This window comes from Trichosurus vulpecula, chromosome 2 (genome assembly GCF_011100635.1).
Source record: "Trichosurus vulpecula isolate mTriVul1 chromosome 2, mTriVul1.pri, whole genome shotgun sequence".
NCBI lineage: Eukaryota > Metazoa > Chordata > Mammalia > Diprotodontia > Phalangeridae > Trichosurus > Trichosurus vulpecula.
In genome coordinates, this window is record NC_050574.1 from 268,876,808 (window position 1) to 268,900,952 (window position 24,145).

Below are 24,145 nucleotides of genomic sequence, written 5' to 3' on the forward strand. Positions count from 1 at the left end.
TGAAAGGTGTTGTCTTAACCTTTTTACCTGTTGAATTCCTCTCCCTTAGTTAAAACCTAACTCAAATGCTACCACTCTCATGAAGACTTCCCCCAGTTACTAATACACTTCTCCCTAAGTGTAACATAGCAATTTCTTTTGTACATTTTTATGTGCTTTATTCTACATTTCAATGATATGTATTTGTGTCTTATTCCTTTAATAGACTCTAAGTTCCATGAGGGAAAAATGTCTCTCTCCTAAGACCTAGCTGTTGTTTTTGTTGTTTGTCCTTCGTTCTCAAAGAGGACCTTGACATCATGGAGGTGAGGCCATGACATGCAAGTGAATTGGATTCAAGTGAGGGAGGGTTAGTATTCTTTGAAATTGAATTGAAATCTGTCTGCACCCAAAGGAAACCAGGATTAGGCTTGTCTACCTTAGCATCGTTGCTTACAACATTCTGCCTACCTTCAATGCCCTTTCCTATCTTCTCCACTTATCAGAACATACTCATCCTTCAAGGTCCAGATCACATGACTTGCCTTCCAAGATGCCTTCTTTGGCTATTCCAGCCCACAGTGGCCCAAGAGTTTCATTCTTCCCTTCTGTGACGTCATTGAGAACTTATTTCTCTACTCTTTCAACACCTGGTAGGGATTGCTTTGTGTTGTTATGTGTGTGTCTTATTGAGTTATAGAGCAAAGGAATGTTACATCTGCAAAGGATCTCAGTGACCATCCTGTACAACCCTCTCATTTTACCTTTGTGACAAGACCCTAAGGCCCCTAGGAACAGGGGCTGGGTGTTATATGTCTTTTTATTTATACCCTACAGCACTAAGTATAGGGTCTTTGTACATACCAGATATTCAACAACTACCTTTTGGTTGATTAGCAGACCTGCAACCAGAACAGGTCTGATTAATCCCACAGGATTAGTTGGGATGTCCCTCAAAGGGAAAAAAACAGTCTGCAAACTATGGACCAGTGAACTTAACTTTGATTCTTGCACAAATTTGAGCACTCATTATTAAAGAGGTGGTTAGTGACTATCTTTAAATGTAAATGGTGATCACAATTAAGTCAGTGTGGCTTAATCAAGAACAGGTTATGCCAGACTAACCTTATTTCCTCTTTTGGCAGGATTACTAAATTTGTAAGTCAGGGTAATGAGGTTGATATAATTTGCCAAGACTTTAGTTAAAGTCTTTGAACAAAGCCTTTCATGCTATTCTTGCAGAAAAGATGGAAAGATGTGGGCTACCTAATAGTACAATTAGAAGAATTCAGAATTGGCTGAATGGCTGGGCTCAAAGAATAGTTAATAGTTTGACGCCTGCTTGGCAGGAGGTCTACAGGAATACGCTCTAGAGCTCTGGGATGGATCCTGGGCTGCTTAACATTTTATTCCTTGAATAAAGGCATAGAAATTATCTTTGTCATATTTTTTTGGTGACCCAAAGCTGGGGGACATTGGATGACGCGGCATCCAAAGAGATCTTAATGGGGGAGAACGTTGTGCTAAGGCTAAATAATGCGGAATTCAATAGGGATGAATATAAAATCATAAATCAGGCTTTAAAACTCATTCTCCCAAGTATAATAGCTTGTGGAAAGTATGCATAGATGGCTTTTTGTTTGAAAAAATGATTTTGGGGTTTTGGTGTATGGCAAGGTCTATATGGGCCAACAGTGTGATATGACAGCCCAAAAAACCTAATGTGAACTTGGGCTGCACTAAGAGAGGGACAGCTTCTGGGAATAAGGAGGTGAGCGTCTTTTATGCTCTGCCCTGGTCAGAACACATCGGGAATGCTCTGTTCTATTTTGGAGACATTGTTTAGGGGAAAAAATTAATAAACTGGAGAGCAACAAGAGGAGTGCAACCAGAATGGCCTTGAGGCAATGACATATGGGGATCTATGGAAGGAAATGGAGTTGTTTAGCCCCTCAGGGGGAATAGCATTGCTGACTTCAAGTGTTTGAAGGGCTTTCTTGGGGAAGAGGAACTAGACTTGTTTGGTTTGGCCCCAGAAGGCAGAACCAGGATCAGAGGTGGGAGGAGTAAAGAGGCATCTTTAAGCTTATGTCAAGAAAATAGTTGGAGCTAGGTGACACAGTGGATAGAGCGCCAAGTCTGGGGTCAGGAAGACTCATCTTTCTAAGTTCAAAGCTGGCCTCAGATACTTACCAGCTATGTGACCTTGGGCAAGTCACTTAGCCCCATTTGCCTCAGTTTCCTCATCTGTAAAATGAGCTGGAGAAGGAAATGGCAGATCACTCCAGTATCTTTGTCAAGAAAACTCCAAATGGGGTCACCAAGAGTCAGAGAAGACTGAAAACCTGACACCTAGCTGCCTGTTGTCTATGTTACCTATTGCCTAATCCTACTGAAGAAGATTCCACCGCTTAGCATGGTCACTGGTTCTGCTGCCTGACTACTTTATTTCCTGGGCCCTTTCTCCCTCTTCCCATTCCTTTAGCCAATAACAATGAAAGTCATCTCCTTTTAACGAAGAATATCCTCTCCAACCCATCCTCCTTAATTAAAGTCCCTTAATCTCACTTCTCACAATTACTCTGATTGAACCAAAACAAAGAACACTAACTACTGAGTATCAGATTCTGCCTGACCCTGGACCTGGCACAGTAGCACAGACCCAGAGGCAAACCCAGACCTTCACCCTGAGGGGGCTTGCCATTCATTACACAGACATTGGGAAAGGAAGACATGAAAGAGGGAAAACATTCACCTACATCTGAATGGCCACAAAGGAATAGGTCTGTAGGATGTCAGGGATAAGGGGATTTAAAGAAAGAGGGAAAGTTCATAGGAGGAGAGGAGTTCTGGGAGCCACAGGTGCGCAGGTGGAAGCTTGATATAATGGAAAGTCCTCTGACCTGGAAGTCAGGAGACCTGGGTTCTAGGCATAGCTCTACCACTAACTAGCTTGTGTGACCTTGGAAAAGACATTCCCCTTCTTCTTCCTCATTCCTCATCCATTCAATTCAGGAGTTGGATCATATGGTCTCTAGGTTCCCTTCCAGATCCAATCTTCTAGGATCCCAAGCCAGGGCATGAGAATGCAAACTGATCTCGAAATTTTCACTTAATCATCTGGTTCTGAGCTCTGGGCAGGGGAGTGCTAGTAAGTGTTTAACAACCTGTTTTCTGGGGGCAGAAATGTATGCAGGACACTCTTTTGCATTTAAGATGCATTATTAACATTTTCGCTGTCACTTTCTTAAGCCTGGGCAATCACCAAAACAATAAATCAATCCTTGATTTGTAGCATCTGCCGGATTTCCAAGGTGTAAATGCTCACAGTGAAAATTTAACAATCAGAAAGCTAGTTCAAGCTGGCTCCAGCACACCCTTGGCTTTAGGGGACTTCCGAGTATTTCTGAATGACAGGATAAAAATCCCAAATAATGATGCTAATCCCTCCTCAATTCTACCCTCACAGCTGTCTCCTTGTCTGTTCCTACTGTTCTCTAGCCCCAGGTTCCCAAATTATCTTTCCATGGCATACTTATAGATGCCTCTATTTGTAGGATTAGGAGCGGAAGGATGGGTAGAGATGAAGGATGGAATTCCTAAGTCACCAACAATGCTAAAGAAGACAGGGAGGAGAAACAGGCACAGAGTTTTATACTCTATAATACTAGATGCACGGTGAGCCAAATTGAGCTCTGCTACTTAACTAAGGCAAAGTTATCTGACCTCTTTGAGTCTCAGTTCTGCCATCTGTAAAATAGAGATGATAATGTCTACACCAGCTACTTCACTGCACAGTTGTGAGGAAAATAGCTTCCAAACCGTAAAATTCTCCATTAATTGGAGTTAAAGATATTCTCATGGGGTGAGGAACAACTGAAGCTTGAGGGAATCAGTTTGGGCAGCTCAGACAACTTGTTCCTTAGGCATGTCAAAACAGGCTCTTATTTTGGAGGGTTGATGGAAGGAACAAGACTCGATGAGTATTGGGAAAGGTCCTAAAGCCCCTGGATGGGAGCATCCTTAGTGGATGGGTAGAAACAAGTAGAATTGGGGCTGTGAGGAAACCCCAGCTTTCTGGGACACACCTGGGAAGTCAGCATGATTTAGAAGTGTATCACCCATAAAGACGTTCCTTGATTTGGCTGTCTAGCAAGGGATAGGGTGTACAAATGGTCCACTAGGGACTCAAGGCCATTGTACTTACTGCAGGCCCAGTGAAGGGCACGTGGTCACAATTCTCCTGCCATGACTGGTTGAGGCTCTGTACAAACTCTTGGAAGAAAGCATGGGATTGGTTGAAAATAGAAAATCCCAAGATGTTGACCCGGTCATCCAGAAGGCTGTCCATTCGCTGGAGAGAGAACTCCTGGAATGCACAGGCAATTAGAAACAGAAAGCAGAGTTAGGGGGTAAAGGAAACACAATACTAAACTTCCCCAGGGGACATTTGAAGACCCGTGTAGGGAACAGCACAAAAGTTGAAGAGCAGGTGCATCCTTGCAACTACCCCCATCCTCAAATCTGCAGTGACTTCTTTTCTCAGTCCCTAACCACTAGTCTGGGTTTAGGAGGTCAAGATGTTGTTAGTGAGGTTATAGGCTTCATTTCCAGGTGGGGCTGGTACCTTTCTACAGAGAAGAATATTAATCTGGGGCAGACTTAGAGTCCTGGCCAGCCCATTTGGACCTTTGGTCACAAAGCAGGAACAGACATGAGAGCATAACTCTTAAAGAAACTGCCCAAAGACATGGCATTTCAATTCAATAAGCTTTTATTAAGTGCCTACTGTGTGCTAGGTACTATACTAGGTGTTAGGATAATAGTGTAAAAACAGTCTCTGCCCTCAAGGGGCTTACATTCTACTAATACTGGTGGGATACTACACACACACACACACACACGTGTGTGTGTGTGTGTGTGTGTGTGTGTGTGTGTGTGTGTGTGTGTGTAATAAATACAAAGTAATGAGGGGAAGGTGATGTTTTAACAACTAGGAAAATCTAATGATATGTCTTAATCTTAAGCTGAACTATGATGGGAGCTTAAATTTCCAAGGGGTGGAGTTTCAAAGGAAGAGTATTCCAGGAAGAGTGCAAAGGCTATATGAGCATCAGGTAGGCCAATCTGGCTGGTACATAAAGTATGTAAAGGGAAGTATATGCCATCTGCCTGAAAAGATAGCTTGGAGTCTGATTGTCAAGGGCATTAAATGCCAGAGTTTATATTTTAGGGAGCCACTGAAGGTTCTTGAGTAGGGGAGATCTGTGGTCACATCTGTGTTTTAGGAATATAAATTCTGGCAGTTTTGTGGAGCATGGTTCAGAGAGGGGTCAGCAGCTGCATCTGCAAGGATTCTTAGTTCCCAGTATACAGCTCTGTATCCCCTGGATGCTCAAAGAGTCTGAGATTTAGAGCTGGAAGAAATTTTAGGAATTAAGAATTAATCTCAGTTGTGTAACCATGGGCCACCCCACGACCATTTTAGTACATTCCTCCAATTTAGTACATCCCTTCCAATCCCTCCAACAGAGGAAACTGAGGCAGAGAGTGGTTAACTGACTTGTTTAGGGTCACCAGATAGTAGATTGCAATGTCAGAGGGACCGAGGGATTGACATACCAGTGGGTCAGGCTGACTTGACAGAGGGTCAGTGTCTTAGTCTCCCTCCCTTGCCAGGCAGAGCCATCATTTTCCTCGAAGTCCACTCTTTCTCTTCTTTCCCACCTCCCCCATGGCCTTCCTGGCATCCCTGGTTGGAAGAGCAGCCTCCCTCGAGCAACCCGTGTTGCCAATCAGCAGCACCCCTTCCACTCACTCCCCACTACTTCCTGGAACCATGCCTTATTAGACTCCTCCAGGTAGAATCACAAGATTCCTCTGGAACTGTGGGTCCCAGACACAGATGAGTCTAGCAGAGGATTACCTGGGTCTTGAATCTAGCCACATTCCCATTAGAGGAGCACGGACAGAGCTGTCTGAGAATATATTGATTTCATACGGCTGATATTATCCTCCTGTCTCTCCAGCAGGGCAGCCGCTTATACTCTGTGGGCTGTCATTGGGCACAATGGGGGCAGATGGCTAATGAGAGAAAGCGCATCTGCGGAGGGGAGAGGGGGTTGGGGGGAAGCAATGCCAGCTCTGCCTGTTGGGTAATTACAAAGGCTGATTGACAATGGTTTATGTAGTTGGGGTGGAAAATGCTTTCTCCCCCTGGGGTTGGATTCCTTCAACATAAAGAAAAACCTTCCTCACAATTAGAGCTGCCCAAAAGTGGAAGAAGCTGCTGGGGTCGGGAATTTCTTGTGATTGGAAGCCTTAAGAAGAGACTAGAGGCAGCTGGGTGGCACAGTGGATCAGGTGTTTGACGTGGCATTAGCAAGACTTGAATTTAACTTCTTTCTTAAGCATTTACTAGCATGATAAGTCACTACAAGCCTCAGTCTTCCCATTTGTAAAATGGAGACAATAACAGAACCCACCTCACATGGCTATTGTGAGGACCAAATCGGACTCTCATATAACAAAGCACATTTTTTGGAGGGGGAAGGCAGGGCAATTGGGGTTAAGTGACTTGTCCAAGGTCGCACAACTAGTAAGTGTGTCAAGTGTCTGACGCCAGATCTGAACTCAGGTCCTCTTGACTCCAGGGCTGGTGCTCTACTCGCTGCGCCACCTAGCTGCCCCTACAGAGCACTTTTCATTCCTTAAAGTGTTATATAAATGTTAGCTATTGTTATTAATGACTACTTGTTTTTGATGCTCTATGGAGAGGATTGTCTAGCTAGTTTTCCAGGTCTCCAGCTTTATTTGTAGCTTTTGAGCTAAATTTCCAGCTTCCAAGTTGCATTTATAGCTGGTTGTATCTTCTGTAAAGGTTGGAAGTGAATCATCCCAGGTCACTCTTCCCTTTCCTCATTGTCCCTCCATCATTTTTACCTTGCCAATCCCCAGCCCTGGATAAACTTGGCTACTGTCCTTATTCTCATACTGTCAGGCCTTACTGGACAATCTACAGAATGGTGACTTAATCTGTTACAAATTCATGACATTTAATTTCAGCTGGTTGTTCCTCCCTCCTGGGTTATGCTTTTTAATTCATTGTTTCTCCACTCCCTAACTGAGCTCCCCCGGACAACTGTTCAAAATCTTGCCAGAGGAACTGTGGTGCAGTGGAAAAACCTATGTCTCTAAACAAAATGGATCTGAGTTCAAATCTCACTTTTGACTTTTACTAGATGTGTGATCACAGAAAGTAATTTCATGTCTCTGGGCCTCAGTTTCCTCATCTGTAAAAAAAGGAACTGGACTAGATCTCTGAGGTCCCTTTCTGTGTTAGAGTTATGATTCTTTGATAAGTCCAACCCTGCCCTCTGTCTTGATTTTAACATATGACCTCACATACTTTACTGAAACTGAGGCCAATTCATCAGCTTCTCTCATCCACACTTCAAAGGTTCACTACATTTTCATCTGTTCTCTCCTCCATCTGTTCCCTTGATCTCATCGACCCCTATGGGCCTTTATTCCATCGATCATCCCTTCTCTCTTCTGCATCTTTAGTTTTTCCTTCTCCAATGGCTCCTTTCCTAATGCCTACAAAATATTCAGGTGTCCCTTAAAGAAGCCCCATCCCCAATTAGTTCTGCCACTCCCTTGCTTACTACCCCATATCATTGTTTTCACTGCCAAACTTCTGGAAAAAAAATTATTTTACCCTCCCTCTCTCCTCCTCTTCCTTACCCTTTATTAATTCGTCAAATAGAATTAATTAAGTTCCCACCATGTCGAATACACCTCAACACTTTGGAAGATGACTTCTGACTCCAGGCTCTACTGAAATGACTCTCTCAAAGTTCACCAAGAAATGTTCCCCCCATCCCAAATACAAAGGACTCTATTTAGTGCTCATCTTCCTTGACCTGTATGAAGCATTTGACACTGTGAACTTCTATTTCTTTTAGCTATCCTCTCCTTTCTGGGAGGCAAATTATTAAAATTGTACCATTTTGGTTTTTCTTCTACCATTATAACCACCACTCTACTCCTTGCTGACTCATTTTTCCTCATCTCACCGCGCCCCCCCCACCCATGTAGGTGATTCTCAAGGCTTTGTCACTGACCCTTTTATTTTCCTTCTCCATATACTTTCCCCCTTGGTGATCCCATCTCTACCCTCCTCTACAGCCTTTATATCATGATTCTATGATTTCTGACTCCCTTTTCTCCCTCTTTAGCCCTGACACAGGCTAGAGCTCTCTGAAGCTCTAGACCAGAAGCAGGAAATCTGAGGCCTCAAGACCACATGTGGCCCTCTAGGTCCTCAAAGTAGCCTTTTGACTGAATCCAAACTTCATATAACAAATCCCCTTAATAAAAGGATTTTTTCTATAAAACTTGGACTCAGTCAAAAGGATCTAGAAGGCCACATATCTAGACTGTCATTTCTAATTGCTCACTGTATATTTCCGCCTGCTTGCCCCTCCCCCAGTACCTCATACGTGACCTGTCTAAAACCAAACTTACAGTCATTATATCTCTTGTACTCCTTCAAACCCCAATTTGCTTCTTCTTCTGAGTTAGGCTCATTTGTTGTTGTTCAGTTTTTTCAGCTGCGACTCTTTGTGACCCCATTTGGGGTTTTCTTGGCAGAGATACTGGAGTGGTTTGCCATTTCCTTCTCCAGTTCATTTTATACATGAGGAAACTGAGGCAGACAGAGTTAAATGACTTACCCAGGGTCACATAGCTAATGTCTGAGGCTGGATTTGAACTCAGGTCTTCCTGACTCCAGAATTGATGCTCTATCCACTGTGTCACCTAGCTGCCCCAAGCTAGGCTCATAGATGACTAGAAATTAACAAAATTTAGAGATTGCCCAATCCAATCTCCTAACTTTTTTAAAGTAAGGAAACTAGGCCCAAAGAAAATTTCCTTTTTTTCTCAATCGATTTGCAATAACACATGGGGTTTGGGGGGGGCGGCAGGAATGAGTAAACAGCTGACTTAAATTAGTAATTTATCTGGTTAGCCTTTACAGCATAGCTTAAATAAATGGTTTAACAGGTAAGTCTTGATAGGATCCTAGTACTAGAAGAACTGGAAGGGACCTCAGAGAATCCACACTCTTCATTTTACAGATGAAGAAACCAAGGTTTATCAAGGTTAAGTGACATCCGCTAGGTCACATCTGTAGTTTCATGAATGGGATTTTGAACCCAGGTCCTCTGACTCTAGTTAGTTCCCTTTCCATTGTACTACAAAACTCCTAGAGCAAGACTGTGAGGATGGAATTTAAGCCTAAAGTTTTGCTGAACAGTTTAAGAAAGATGGCAGTGGGAACTGGGTATGAGAGGTGGGGATTTGAAGGTATGTTTGCTTGAAACTCCTAACACCCAATAACTTCTAAAAGGCCAAAGGTCAAATAGATGTGGATACTAGCTTAGTCATTATTAGTTGCATGACTTTAGGCAAAGTCATTTAAACTCTCCGGGCCTCAGTTTTTTCAGCTGTAAAATGGAGGGATCACATTTGATGACCTTTAGGAAGGGTTTCTAGTCTTAAGTGCTAAATTACTCTGGGGACCTGAAATAATACACCAAATTGCCAGAACTCAAACCCAGTTTTCCACAACTTCCATTAAGAACTCTTTCCTCAAGATGGTGGCTAGAAAATAGGAACTTACCTAAAGGTCTCCCCCAGGACCCTCCAAACACCTATAAAAATGGCTATGAAGAAATTCTAGAACTGCAGAACCCACAAAATAGCAGAGGGAAGCAGGGCTCCAGACCAGGACAGCCAGGATGGTTGCTGGGTAAGGTCTATCGCACAAAGCTGGGAGCGGAGCAGAGCAGAGCCCAGCATGGGCTGCAACCAGACCAACCAGATCGGGAGCCAGGCAGAACCAGCCCTAGTGCCCTGAATCAGTGAGCTGTGGCAGTTACCAGACTTCTCAACCCACAAACACTAAAGACAACAGAGAAGGTTAGTGGGAAAAAAAAACTGTGGGGGCAGAGTGAAAGGAGTTTGTGGTTCAGCCACTGCCCTGGGGGCAGCAGAGGTAGTGCAGCTACAGAACTAGAGGTGCAGTTGCTTCCTGCCCCAGGCCCACATGGTGGGAGGAATTAAGTGGTGGATCAGAGCAGGAGTGCAGAGCCTGCTTAGATCTGAGTCATGGTCTGGGTTGGTGGTTCTTGGGGGAGGAGGAGTGCTGGTGTGGCAGAGCTTGCTGTGTAGAAATAGCTCGGAAAACAACAGCACAGTGCCTCAAGCTTGGGACAAAGTACTCTCTACTCCACAAGCAGTCGTACCCTGACGAAAAACTCAAGGGTCAAGTAGTTGGCTGGGAACATGGCCAGGCATTGAAAACAAACTCAGATTCAGACTCAGACTTTGGAATCTTTCTTTGGTGACAAGGAAGACCAAAACATACAGCCAGAAGAAGTCAACAAAGTCAAAGAGCCTACATCAAAAGCCTCCAAGAAAAACACGAACTGGTCTCAGGCCATGGAAGAGCTCAAAAAGGTTTTGGAAAAGCAAGTTAGAGAAGCAGAGGAAAAATTGGGAATAGAAATGAGAGTGATGTGAGAAAACCATGAAAAAAAGTCAATGACTTGCTAAAGGAGACCCAAAAAATACTGAAGAAAAGAACACCTTAAAAATAGACTAACTCAAATGGCAAAAGAGCTCCAAAAAGCCAATGAGGAGAAGAATGCCTTGAAGGGCAGAATTAGCCAAATGGAAAAGGAGGTCCTAAAGACCACTGAAGAAAATACTACCTTAAAAATTAGATTGGAGCAAGTGGAAGCTAGTGACTTCATGAGAAATCAAGATATTATAAAACAGAACCAAAGGAATGAAAAAATGGAAGACAATGTGAAATATCTCATTGGAAAAACCGCTGACCTGGAAAATAGATCCAGGAGAGATAATTTAAAAATTATTGGACTACCTGAAAGCCATGATCCAAAAAAGAGCCTAGATATCATCTTTCAAGAAATTATCGAGGAGAACTGCCCTGATATTCTAGAGCCAAAGGGTAAAGTAGAAATTTTAAGAATCCCACAATTGCCTCCTGAACAAGATCCCAAAAAGAAAACTCCTAGGAATATTGTCACCAAATTCCAGAACTCCCAGATAAAAGAGAAAATACTGCAAGCAGCCAGAAAGAAACAATTTGAGTATTGTGGAAACACAATCAGGATAATACAAGATCTAGCAGCTTCTACATTAAGGGATCAAAGGGCTTGGAATACACTATTCCGGAGGTCAATGGAGCTAGGATTAAAACCAAGAATCACCTACCCAGCAAAACTGAGCATCATGCTCCAAGGCAAAATATGGATTTTCAATAAAATAGAGGACTTTCAAGCTTTCTCAGTGAAAAGACCAGAGCTGAATAGAAAATTTGACTTTCAAACACAAGAATCAAGAGAAGCATGAAAAGGTAAAAAAGAAAGAGAAATCACAAGGGACTTACTAAAATTGAACTGTTTTGTTTACATTGGGAAGATGATGTGTATAATTCATGAGACCTCAGTATTAGGGTAGCTGAAGGGAATATACATGTGTGTGTGTGTGTGTGTGTGTGTGTGTGTGTATATATATGTGTTTGCATATATATAGAGAGAGCACAGGGTGAGTTGAATATGAAGGGATGTTATCTAAAAAAAATAAAAGAAAATTAAGGGATGAGAGAGGAATATATTGAGAGAGGGAGAAAGGGAGAGATAGAATGGGGTAAATTATCTCACGTAAAAGTGGCAAGAAAAAGCAGTTCTGTAGGAAGGGAAGAGGGGGCAGGTGAGGGGGAATGAGTGAATCTTGCTCTCATTTGATTTGACCTGAGGAGGGAATACCATACACACTCAATTGGGTATCTTACCCCACAGGAAAGAAGGAGGAAGAAGATAAAAAAGGGAGACAATAGAAGGGAGGGCAGATGGGGGAGGAGGTAATCAAAAGCAAACATTTTCGAAAAGGGATGGGGTCAAGGGAGAAAATTGAATTAAGGGGGATAGAATAGGTAGGAGGAAAATATGGTTAGTCTTTCACAACATGAGTATGGTGGAAGGGTTTTACATAATGATATGCATGTGGCCTATGTTGAATTGCTTGCCTTCTTAGGGATGGTGGGTGACAAGGGAAGAGGGGAGAGAATTTGGAACTCAAAGTTTTAAAAACAGATGTTCAAAAATAAAAAAAACAAAGTTTTTGCATGCAACTAGGAAATAAGATACACAGGCAATGGGGCGTAAAAATTTATCTTGCCCTACAAGAAAGGAAGGGAAAAGGGGATGGGAGGGGAGTGGGGTGACAGAAGGGAGGGCTGGCTGGGGAATGGGGCAACCAGAATATATGCCATCTTGGAGTGGGCAGGAGGGTAGAAATGGGGAGAAAATTTGTAATTGAAACTCTTGTGAAAATCATTGGTGAAAACTAAATATATTAAATAAATTAATACATTTTTTTAAAATATGAAAAATATGGAAAAAAAGAAAATCAATGCTGAAAACTAAAAATATTTAATAATAAATAAATAAATAATAATAATAAAAAGAACTCTTTCCTCTATTTAACCACCCCGACCTTCGGGAAACCCTGCCTTATAGTTGATTTCTGTTTCTTCTGCTCCTGTGTATGACTATTTGCTCAGAGGAGAGAGAAAAAAGCTAGCTATTAGTCTCCGAACTATATGCATTCGCACCACCATTGAGAATTCTCTGTGCATTTGGCAGGGGAAGTGGGTCATCAGTACAAAAAAAAGGCTGAGTCAACCTACCCACAGAGAAGTCTCTGGCATTTGACCTCAGACATCCAGGAGCAGCTGCAGGTCACAAGTTCTAAGCAAACATACATAGAAAACCCACACATCTCTTCCACAGTTCCCACACAACTACTGTCCAATCTCTCCTGTGGCTCAGCAGGAGAGCATGGAGGTCAACCAGGAAGGTGTGAACTAATGTGAGTTGTTGATTTTGTTCTTAAATATCTCCTTTCTGGGGATTGCACAGCCTCCACAAGGGCTATCAATGACCAGAACAGTCAGGGCTGGTCATGCACAGAAGCAGAGTAAATGACTCTCAACAGCTGGTGGCTGGACTAGTATTGGGAAAACATCTCCCTTCTCATTGCAAACCCTCTCTAAGCATGCAACACTTTTTGTCTAAAACATTTATTTGGTATCTAACCATGGGATTAAATGTCATATACTGGTAGAATGAAAGCTCCTTGATGGCAGAAATGCTCACATTTTTATTGGTATCCCTAGTGCCTAGCACAGTGCCTGGCATATATTAGGTACTTAAATACTCATTCATTAATTTCTTCTTCTCCTTGGTTATTTAAATTTTTTCATGTGCAATACTTTACCTCCCCAAATAAACTGTAACATCCTAGAAGACAGAGACCATATGTCATACCACCTATCACCTTCTGTGCCTAACACAGTGCCTTTCATATGGTGGATGATCACTAAATATTTGTTGATGGACAGATTGAATGATGATTGCCAGTCTTGCCGTACCTCATAGACACCACAGTGAATATCATAGGATTTAGGACTGGAAGTATAGAGAGCATCTAGCTATTTTATAGATGATGAGATAGAGGCCATGAGATGGGAAGTGACTTGCTGAAGGGTACACAGACAGTTTAACCAAGAATGAAGGAGAGTCAAGGTTCAGACCCAGGTCTTCTGATGTCAAATTCAATGTTCTTTCCATTATAAACACTGAAGTGCCCATTGCTGTAGATAAAGACTGGAAGATCAGGATGTATCTACATGGATCATTAGATATTCTTCAGAAGTTGCTGTTTGGAATAAACCTCTGCCATCACCTTGCTTTTTGTCACTTGCCTCTTTCTCTTAAAAGCAGAGTGCAAGGTGGGAAGGAGGAAGAAAAAAAGAAGAAAATCTGTCTAATTAAGCTTTTTGGTTAATTAGGATCTGGTTAATTGATAATTTCCTGTACAGTGTTAAGAACTGTTGTACTTTACTTCCTCTCCTTGTTTGTGAACACTGAGGCATCCTCCCTCACCCCTCCCAATACTTTTGGGATTTCCAGAAAGAAAAAAAAACGGTCCTGACAATCTTATGGATGCTCTTGTGCTTTCACTCCTACACAGAGGAAAAGCAACTTAAGATTGAAGTCAGATCACTAGAAATAAATAAAATAAGTAAATAAATAAAAGGGAATGTTATCCTGGAATGAAGAGTGAGTTAAATGGGAGCTCAAGGGAATGCTTCATTTGTAATAGGATGAGAGCAATCTGGTAAGATCAGTATGGGAGCTAAGGGGGAAGGAATCTAGCTTGTTTGAAGTGGTGTAATGTCTCAGACTGCCTAAAGCCTGTGACATTTCCAATTATCTATTTTACAAACAGAAATTCATTTCTGATCAGGATACTGAGGCATCTCCCATGAGTCATCATGCTGTTCATCATTCAGGGGAAGAAGTAGGGATTAGTTAATTCAAGGGGAAAAGAGAAAGGAATAAGCATTTGTATAATGCCTACTGTGTGACAAGCAGTGTGCTAAGTGCTTTAAAAATATTATCTTATTTGATTCTTACAACAACTCTGTGAGGTAGTTGCTGTTACTAACTAAGACAGGTTTTTTACTTGCCCAGGGTCACAGAACTAGTAAATGTCTGAGGCTGTATTTGAACTCAAGTCTTTTTGACTCCAGGCCCAGTGGTCCATCTGCTAAACCACATACCTGCCTCTAACTCAAAAAATGTAAGCAGTGATTGCAAAGACTCACTATCATAAATGGCTTGTTTCCATTCTGGGGCTAAGAACTGGCAGAAATACAAGGTTTTGGTGTGGGGATACTGTGGTTTGGAGAAGGACCAAGGATATCAGTCAGGGACAAAAACAAAAACAAAAATCCTGTGTGAAATCAAAAGGACCCGCCTTCTGTACACTCTCTGAGGAGCAGGAGAGGTTATTGTCCTAAGCAGAAGAGACATACATGACCTAGGACTGAGATATCTCACTGTCAGTAGGGAATGAAGTCAGTCATGTTCAGCACCACGGACAGCAAAACCAACTGAGTTAAGAATTTGAGAATCCAGTGCTACATAAATGTTAGTTATTATCCTTATAAGCTATTAGATGCTGCCTTCTACTTCTTAAATCACTTCCTGTTCTATCTTACTGTAGTTGGTACTACTTTCTCCCTCTTCTAAAAGTCTCATATTGACTTCTCTACATATATGGCATATATCCTTCCAGTAAAACTTTGAGAGCAGGGACTGTTTTCTTTTTGCCTTATTCCTAACATCTAGTACTTTGTACATAGTAGGTACTTCATAAATGTTTGTCAAGTTAAATTTTTGAGGATGCTTGAAATTTACAAGGTCTTAACCCATAAGAATGAAGAGACACATTTGGGCTACTCTGAGAGTTAAGGGGCAGATTTTTTTTGGGGGGGTGAGAAATTTCCTGGATCCTCTCTAATTCAAATCTAATAATAACAATAATAAAAACAATGATAGTAATAACTTATGTGTATTTTTTACTGGACCTGTAATTAATTGGTATAGGGAACTCTCAGGCAGGGAAGCTCCATCAACCAATGCAGATCAGCACTTGCTCTACAATTTATATTCTTAGAAACTCTAGAGCATGGACTGGTTAAGTGACTTGCACAAGTTCATATAGCCAGTATTTGTCCGAGACAATACTTGAACCCAGGTCTTCCTGGCTCTGAGGCCAGCCCAGCTTGCTATCTATTATACCTCCACTGCTCATGACATACAAGTCAGAGGCATGTGGCATGTGGCCTTGGTGCTAGGAATGCTATCTTTAAGTCTGGCCTCTGACACATGCTGGCAGTATGACTCTGGGCAAACTACTTAACCCCACAGTGTTCCAGGCAATTTGAGGTAAGTTGCAGAGGTGCTAACCCTCAAGATCTAGGGAGCTTCCTTATACTAATGAAATCACAGGTCCGTTCTCTACACTACATAGATGATGTCTTCAGTTTTACCATGTTTTCATTACAACAACTCTGTGAAGCACAAGTATTATTATCTCCATTTTATAGATGAACAAACTGAGGCTCAGACAAGTTAAGTCATTTCATCTTGGTCACAAGAATGAGTCTGTAGTCATAGTGCCTCCAATGACACAGTAGCTGGGACATAGTAGGTGCTTAATAAATGTATTTTGACTGGCTAGGGTTATAACCCTGGTCTCCTCATTTCATGCCCATTGCCTTTTCCATTATGCTTAGGGCTCCTGGATCCCTTAGCTACCACATCCTAGCTATTTCTTATTTATTTCTTCCTTGATACTTATGACCCAAGACATTGCTAGCCCCTCCACAGATCTAACCTCTCACTCTTTTTCCTCATCTCTGATAAGTAGCAGAGATGAACCTTGAAGTTCATCTAGGGTTCTAGTATCCTCTAGGCACCTCCTCACTCCTTCCTATCCCCCTCTCTGGAGTCTTGGTAATGCCAGTCCCTGCTTCTATTTATCTGCACTAAAGCCTGTGCTCTCTGTGGGCTGGGAGATTGCTTTTTGTGAAATAGCTCTTTGAAGAAAGAAGCAGCTAGGAGACTAATTTATACCTGTCAGCGAATTCTATTTAATAGGAGATTCAGCCTTAACCCGCCCCCACCCCCAGCTCCTAACTCTCCTGGCCTCCTCCTCCTGCTTATTTTCCATTCATTTATCCCCCTGACCCGAGTCAGCTCATCCATCCCCCCGCAGGAGTGCTGTCCTTCCTGGGTATTTCTTTCCCAACAGGACTCCACATATAAGTTTGTGACTAAGCCATTCAAAGATAGATGCGCCCAGCTGCATGCCACCTACTGGATCAATGGGGTGAAAAACAAAGGGTGGGAGGATTTAAGCATTTGTTACTTGAGCCAGGGAGGCAGAAGTCTCTCCCTAGTTCTCTCTCTCCTCCATAATACCCCACTGCTGTGACTATCCTTCATGCTGTACTCAACATCTAGAATAGTATTTTATACCCTCAGGACTCTCAGTGTGTCCGTGGTGAATAAGGAAATGACACAGCAGTGAAACTGGCTGACTTGTTATTGTAGACGTAAATAGTAGATGTCCTGAGATCACTTTCTAGTTGGGCAGAAACAGGGACTTCTTGAGGTTGACTTCCTCTCTCAGGTATTAGTGTTTCATCTCAAACCTCTCCCACTTCCCTTCCTACCCACCAAGCTTTAGCTACCTCTTTATCACTTTTAAAGAGGTTTGTTGTTTAGTCATTTCAGTTGTGTCTGACTTGTTGTGACCCCATTTGGCATTTTCTCAGTAAAGAAGCAGGAGTGGTCTGCCATTTCCTTCTCCAGTTCATTTTACAGATGAGGAAACTGAGGCAAACAGGGTTAAATGACTTGCCAAGGGTCACACAACTAGTAAGTGCCTGAGGCCAGATTTGAACTCAGGTCTTCCTGACTCCAGACCCAGCATTCTATCCACTGAACCCTCACACACTGAACCCTATAGCACCTTACCCACTCGGGTCTGCCTTCTCTAAGCCAGAATTATCTTCCCCTCAACACTGGCATGTTATGTATCAGCTATTGGGCATTGGGCAGTAGGAGGGAAAGTGATTTCAAGGAACAAGAGAGCCAACCTATGAGAAGCTTCCTGCCATTGGCTCCATCCCCAGGGGTTCTTAGAATCTGCCATTGGTCTCTTTCCACTCTGGGTTTTCTCTTCTGTCTAGTACATCAAACTTAATGTTCCCAGAGGTGCAATGAGGTACTTTTTTCCCCATTGCTAGACCAAGGGTCTGGTAGCTTCCTAGCCAATTTGTGGAAGGACATGAGATAACCAGACTCCCAGAATTGCCTTGACTTGTTCAGGATTATACAGATAATACATAGTGGAGTTAGGCATAGAACTCAGGATCAGAAGACTTTTGAACCTAGACACAGTTTCATCTAGTCCATTCGTTTTATAGAATTAAGGCATTGAACTTGACGATGGAGATACAAAGATGAAAAACAATCCAGTCACCACAGTCCTTGTCTTCAAGTAGCTTAATGTTTATGAGACAGGATCTACTAGGGCTAATATGTGTGCAGATAGGTGTAATATAAGATGAAGAAGCAAATGAAATACCCCAAAAGTGAAACAACTTGTCCAAAGTAGCACAGTGAATAAATGCAAAACCCAGGTTCTCTGCCATTAAATCCAGGTCTTTTCCTCTACGATAGAATTTTCTAAAGAGCAGTCCTGATAGGCAACAGATTGCCTTATGAAAAGATGAATTCCTCATCACTGAAAGTCTTCAAGTAGAAGCTGGACAGCCACTTGTGGAGGGTGTTTTCCAGGGATTCTTGCACTAGGCAGGAAGTGGGGTTCAATGACCTCTTAAATCCCTGCAAAATCTGAGATTCAGTGGTTCGAAGTCAGTTCCCATGTTCTGAAATGTACTTTGCAAAGGGATATAAGCATCCTGGGGTTTTCAGGTCCTGATATCTTTTGCCAAAACATTGGATGAAGGTCATGACTCCTCCCTGTTGAAGGGTGAAATATACTTTGATGGATCTGTAAACTCACCTACATGGGTTCTCCCTTCAGTGATGAAAATCATAGCTCATCTAGGCCTTCTCATCTTCAGCAACTCTTGCCCATGTCCTGTAAATCTTGCACTGGGGTTCAGCCAACACACTGGGGCCTTTCTCACAGGTCTTGGGGTCTCTAGCCACCCAGAGTGAAATAAAACCTTGTGACTTACATGTGAGGAATCAAACCTGTGAGTTATGATGGTGGCTTTTGCCACTGAGCTTTAAATGTGAGTGTTGGCACCTTGGGCACAGGGCTGGGGGAAGCCTCCACTGGTGATTAATTGAGCTGCTGATGCCTTTGACATTCTGAGTGGAGTCTGACTACAGCTGGGTTCCGGATGCTGGATTGCTTAATAATAATAGCACTTTCTTCTCCTAATGGTCCTTGTAATACAATAGCATTTAGACTGTATTAATAATAATAATAAGATGACTTGCAATAATGTGTTTTGTTCTCACTCTTCCCTTTGCTTTCCAAACATTTGTTAAATCCCAAGCACTCCTCTCCACAGGGGCAGATGCCCCCAAAGACAGGCATCATCCTGGTAGCTGCAGGTATCCTAGACGCCTTCAATTCACCTTCCCTCATCCCATGCTCTCCTCCTAGTACTGTGCAGTAGTGTTTCATCAGCTACCAGCAGATTTGCCTCACATCGGACGCAGAGCACATGCGTGCCACGTCCCTCAGGTCTCAGCTAGGCGGTACAGTGGATGGAGCAATGGACCTCGAGTCAGGATTGTTCAGCCCTAGCTGTGTCACCCTAGACAAGTCACTTAACTGCTCTCTGACTCAGTTTTCTCACCTGTAAAATGAGAATAATGATAGCACCTATCTCCCAGAGTTGTTGTACTGATCAAATAAGATAATATTTGGAAAGTACTCAGCACAGTGCCTAGTACATAGTGAATTCTTAATCATTGCTTATTTTTATCCTCTTTTCTTCAACTATATGTGTGTATATATATATATATATATATGTATATATATATGTATGTATCTAATGTATTTATATATGTGTGCATATGTGTGTATACACACACACTTTCCATATGTCCCAGGCTAATTCAATCCAATAGAACATAATCCAGTTCTTATTCCTAGTGGAATTTAAACTCAAAGGCAAGAATTATTTCTTTCCCTTTTTGCTTTTTGTTCTTTGTATCCACAGTATCTAGAACACAGTAGGGCCTAATAAATGTTTTTTTGATTAAACACCTACTGTGTGTAAGACACTTTTCTAGGCACTGTGGACATTGAAACAAAGTAAATGGAACAGTTCCTTCCCTTAAAGAGCTTACATTCTGAAGGACATATAGACATAAAAAGATGGGAAGGGGTTAGAAGTCCCCTCTAATCATGGAGGTTGGTGTGGAGAAAGGCCGAGGAGGAGAGAACAAGGTCAAGGAATGGCAACTAATCCGGTTTGGTTATAGTCAAGCCCCTGAAAGCCACTAATATGAAATAAGGATGGAGAGGTAGTCTGGAGCCACATATAAAAGACTTTGAATGCTAGGCTAGGTCCTTTGCTTTTTCCCCTGATCCTTTCTAGTGTCCAGTTCCCAGTTCATCAGTCTCTGCATGGCATAGAGGGAGGTTGAAGCAACTTTAGCAGACAGTGTGATGGGAGAGGAAGCCTGTAATCATGGAAAGAGCACTGGATTTAGAATCAAGGGATTGGGGTTTCAATCTTAGTGCTGTTATTTGCATGCTGTATTTCTGTGAGCACTACGACAGGTAGTGCTCAAACACTTTGAGTGTATTTCCACATCTACAAAATAAGACTAAAAATACTTGTACTACCTACAGAATTGTCTCAAGAAGAGCACTCTTAAAATATGAAGTGCTATGGAACTGCCAGTAATTCAGGGATAAATTAAGCTCCTTGAGGGCAGTTAGTGTTTTATTTTTCTTTTTGTATCTCTGGTGCCTGGCTTATAGTAGGCATTTAATAAATGCTCATTGAATGAACTAGATTGAATTGGAAGGTATCCAGGCTATTGGTCAAAATGATAGTTAGAGAATATTGGGCAGTTTTATTTGTCCTCGATAATTGAAAATCACCCATAGCACTCGACAGAAAGGAAAGCAATGTTTATATACCACTGAACAGATGAGATTCCTGGTCTTTGACAAGTTAGTAACAAGGGAAAGCAGAGTCCTGCCCACACCCCAGCTTCTATCAAAGCCTCATTAAATCCAGAGCCCAAGCAGGCAGAAAGGAATATTTCCATCATGTTTCTACCAGTTTTGAACTAGAGTATTCCCCAGAGCAGAGAATTATCAATTTGACTTATCTCATCTGAACTTTCCCTGCCCAGACACAAGAAAATGCGCACATTGTCTTCTTTGTATATACACGAGTGCGGCAGGTACCAGGACTGGATTTCAAATTATAGTGAATGGATGATAGGTGAAGACATCTTCACCTTGGTTCTGGGGTCCATTGGGATTTTTCTTCATTGTCATGTTGTTTGTTAAAAACCAGTCAAAAGAGTGTCTGGTAATTGGTTCTCTCTCAATGCAGAGAGAGAAGCTTTCCTCTGCCTCTTTCTGGCTGTTGGCGTTTGCTATTGAATATCTATATGTTCAGTGTCAATTGACTTCCCTGGCAATATTCATCCTGGCTCCCCTTTCCCATCCTACTCTCCCTCCCTTCAATGCATCGTGTGAGGGGTTTCTTGTCTCACCTTTAATAACTAGATTCCCATCCCTACACTCTGTGCTCCCCCATCCTCTGGGCAGAGTTCGAAGCCTCTCCTCACTCCACCCTAGCAGAGAAACTTCTCCAATTTGTTGAATTCTTCCACAGGCCGCTGAGGATGCAAAGCCCATGACATAATTGCCTGCATCACCTTACACAGATTAGAGTAATGAATGTCTCACTTATTGGTTTCTCAGATATTCTGATTAATTGGTCCCAGAGGTGCCCCAGGACTGCTGCAGATGGACAGCAAGTTCCATGTCATGCTTAGGCCCTGGATTTAGAGCCTGTTAAACTGGGTTTGAATCCCAACCCTACTACTTAGAATCTGCCTCATCTAGGATAAATTATGTCATTTCTCTGGGCCTCTATTTGACTTATCTGTAAATGAGACTAGATTCAATGATTGAGACTAGACGGCTCAGTGGATACAGCACTGGGCCTGGAGTCAGGAAGACCTGAGTTCAAATTTGACCTCACACCCTTACTAGCTATGTGAGATTGGGCATGTCTTTTAACCTCTGTCTGCCTTGGAGGCAGCCAGTTGTCTCAGTGGATAGAATGCTGGGCCTGGAGTCAGGAAGACCTGAGTTCAAATATGGCCTCAGACACTTGCTAGTTGTATGACTCTGGGCAAGGCATTTCATCTCTGTTTACCATAATTCACAGAAGAAGGAAAGGGAAAATCACTCCAGAATCTTTGCCAAGAAAAATCCTTGGATGGAGTGGTCCATGGAATCACCAAGAGTCAGACATGACTGACCTACAATGACCACAAAGTCTCACCCCGTACCAGATGCTACGAATGACCCCAAGGTTAAGGGCACCCTGGGAGATCTTCTGCACAGTCACTTGACCTGTGAAGGGTGAGTACTCTGATGGGGTGTTTATAGGCACAGTCAATGATCTTTGCCTCTCAGCCCTTCTGCTCAACAGCTTCTAATCTGGAAAAGCCAGCCAGTCAGTCAGTCAATTAACATTACGGCTGCTTAAGACCCCAACCTATACCAGGTGGAGGGAGGGGGGAGGAAGAGAGAGATAGAAGAAAGTATCAGAGGAGGAGGAGAGGTGGCTGCCCTCAGGCAGCTCTGAACGGGCTGTGGGCTCTTGTGAATGCTGGTGACAGAGGGGGTCAGTGAGCAGTGAATGAGTTTTGCTGGCTCCTGGCTACTCCATGTTCATACTGCAGTTAATTTGCCTCCTTGCCTTTCATCTGAGCTGTCTGTCTTCCTCCAGTTTCTTTTATTGGCTGCTACTCTACAGCTATCGTTCACCCTCTTTATTAAGTCCATTTTTTTTCCTCTAGGAGCTGAGGCTGGGACTAGCTGGCCAGTCCAGGCGGAATCTGCTTCATTGAATTTATATACTAACAGATAAACTGGTGGCCTAGATGCCCTCCATCCCCCAACCCCCAACCCCTGGGTCAAATCTTTCCCAGTGACCTGGGTCTAAAGCCAGAGAATTTTTAATACCTGAAACTCTACCATTACAGATTCATTCCTTTGTGTGAGGCAAAAACCCCTGAAAAGGAGTACATGTCACCTTATCACAGGACATTTAGAACTAGAAAGGACCTTAGAGGTTCAACCAACTCATTTTATAGGTAAAGAAACTGAGGCATAGAAAGAGGAAGTAATTTATCTAAGGTCTCATCTGTAGTAAACAGCTGAGCTGAGATTTCCAACCAGGTTTTCTGACTCCAAATTCAGTCTCCTTTCCATTATTCCAAACTACCTCTCAACTAATAATAATAATTCACATTTACATAATGCTTACAATGTTCTTTTCTCATGAAATCCCCTTGAGATTGGCCCTACAATTATTTTTATGATCGATTCCTATTTTACAAATGAGAAAATTAGAAACCCAGAGAAACGAAATGGCTTTGTCCAAGGTCACACAAGCGATAAGTGGGAGGTATTGGATTGGAAGCCAGGGCTTCTGGTGCTAAATTCAGTATTCTTGCCACTTCGATACAGGTGTTCTCACCATTAAGCTATGGTGTTATCAACAGTGAAGATTTCATTGGGACCGCCTTTCCTAGTGCCCTTCCAGCTGCTTGGGAGCAGGTTTTGCTGGGATTGTGGGGGGAGAGACAGGTCCAATTTAAGGGTAATTATTGAGACAAGTCTAAGCAACCAGAAGCAGTAAGAGGATTTCTGAGATGCCAGCCTACGAAAGAGCAAAGAGGCCATTCAAGGGAATGTAAGAAGATGCTAAAGCAAAGTTTGTTCATGATTATAGTTTTGCTTTGTCCAAGGCCTGGATCAGAGACAGGTCTATTAGTAGAATCTATTAGAGAAACTGCTGAACTGGAGAGCAGGAGACCTTAGTCCTAGTTCCAGCTTGACCATTAATTCATTATGGGGAGAGTGTGGGAGAGAAACCTCGCTTCCCATCTCTGGGCCTTGGTTTTCTCCCCTGTAAAATGAGAAGGTTGAATAGCCTGTGTTATTCTTTAGTTCTAAAGTAGGATAAGATTGTGGATGTTTCATCCTAAATCCCCACATGCAGTTATCACCCCACAGTGGACAACACCACCCCGAAACCTGTGTTGCTCCTGGGACAAAGGGATCCCAGGATGAGAGCTAGAAGGGAGCTCAGAGGAGAGCTAATCCAACCCCTGGTTTAATAATAACCCTGTGATCGAGGCGGTACAAGTATTATTATGAACTCTCTTTTACAAATAGGAAAATGGAAGCTCGAAGAGATTATTAACAGTAGACGCAGCATCAGAAATGGTATCTGAACCCAGGTCCTTTGACCCCAAAACCAATTTGCCTTCCACTGAATTTGTTGCCTCCTTTCCTTTCTAGTCATTAATGCTCTCTCTCTCAAAATTATCTTGCACTTAACTATTTACAGTTACTGCCCCTCCAACCAAGTAAAATTAAGCTTCTTAAAGATATCTAC

The 24,145-nt window shown here is 42.5% G+C and overlaps 1 protein-coding gene across 1 annotated transcript in view; it reads right to left on the reverse strand.

Moving 5' to 3' along the window:
• Positions 1-24,145, reverse strand: part of GRIK4 (glutamate ionotropic receptor kainate type subunit 4) — a 457,202-nt gene that overhangs the window by 215,808 nt on the left and 217,249 nt on the right. Inside the window, exon 7 of the mRNA XM_036745295.1 lies at positions 4,187-4,348. Coding sequence (XP_036601190.1) covers positions 4,187-4,348 — 162 coding nt within the window. The remainder of the gene's footprint in view (positions 1-4,186; positions 4,349-24,145) is intronic.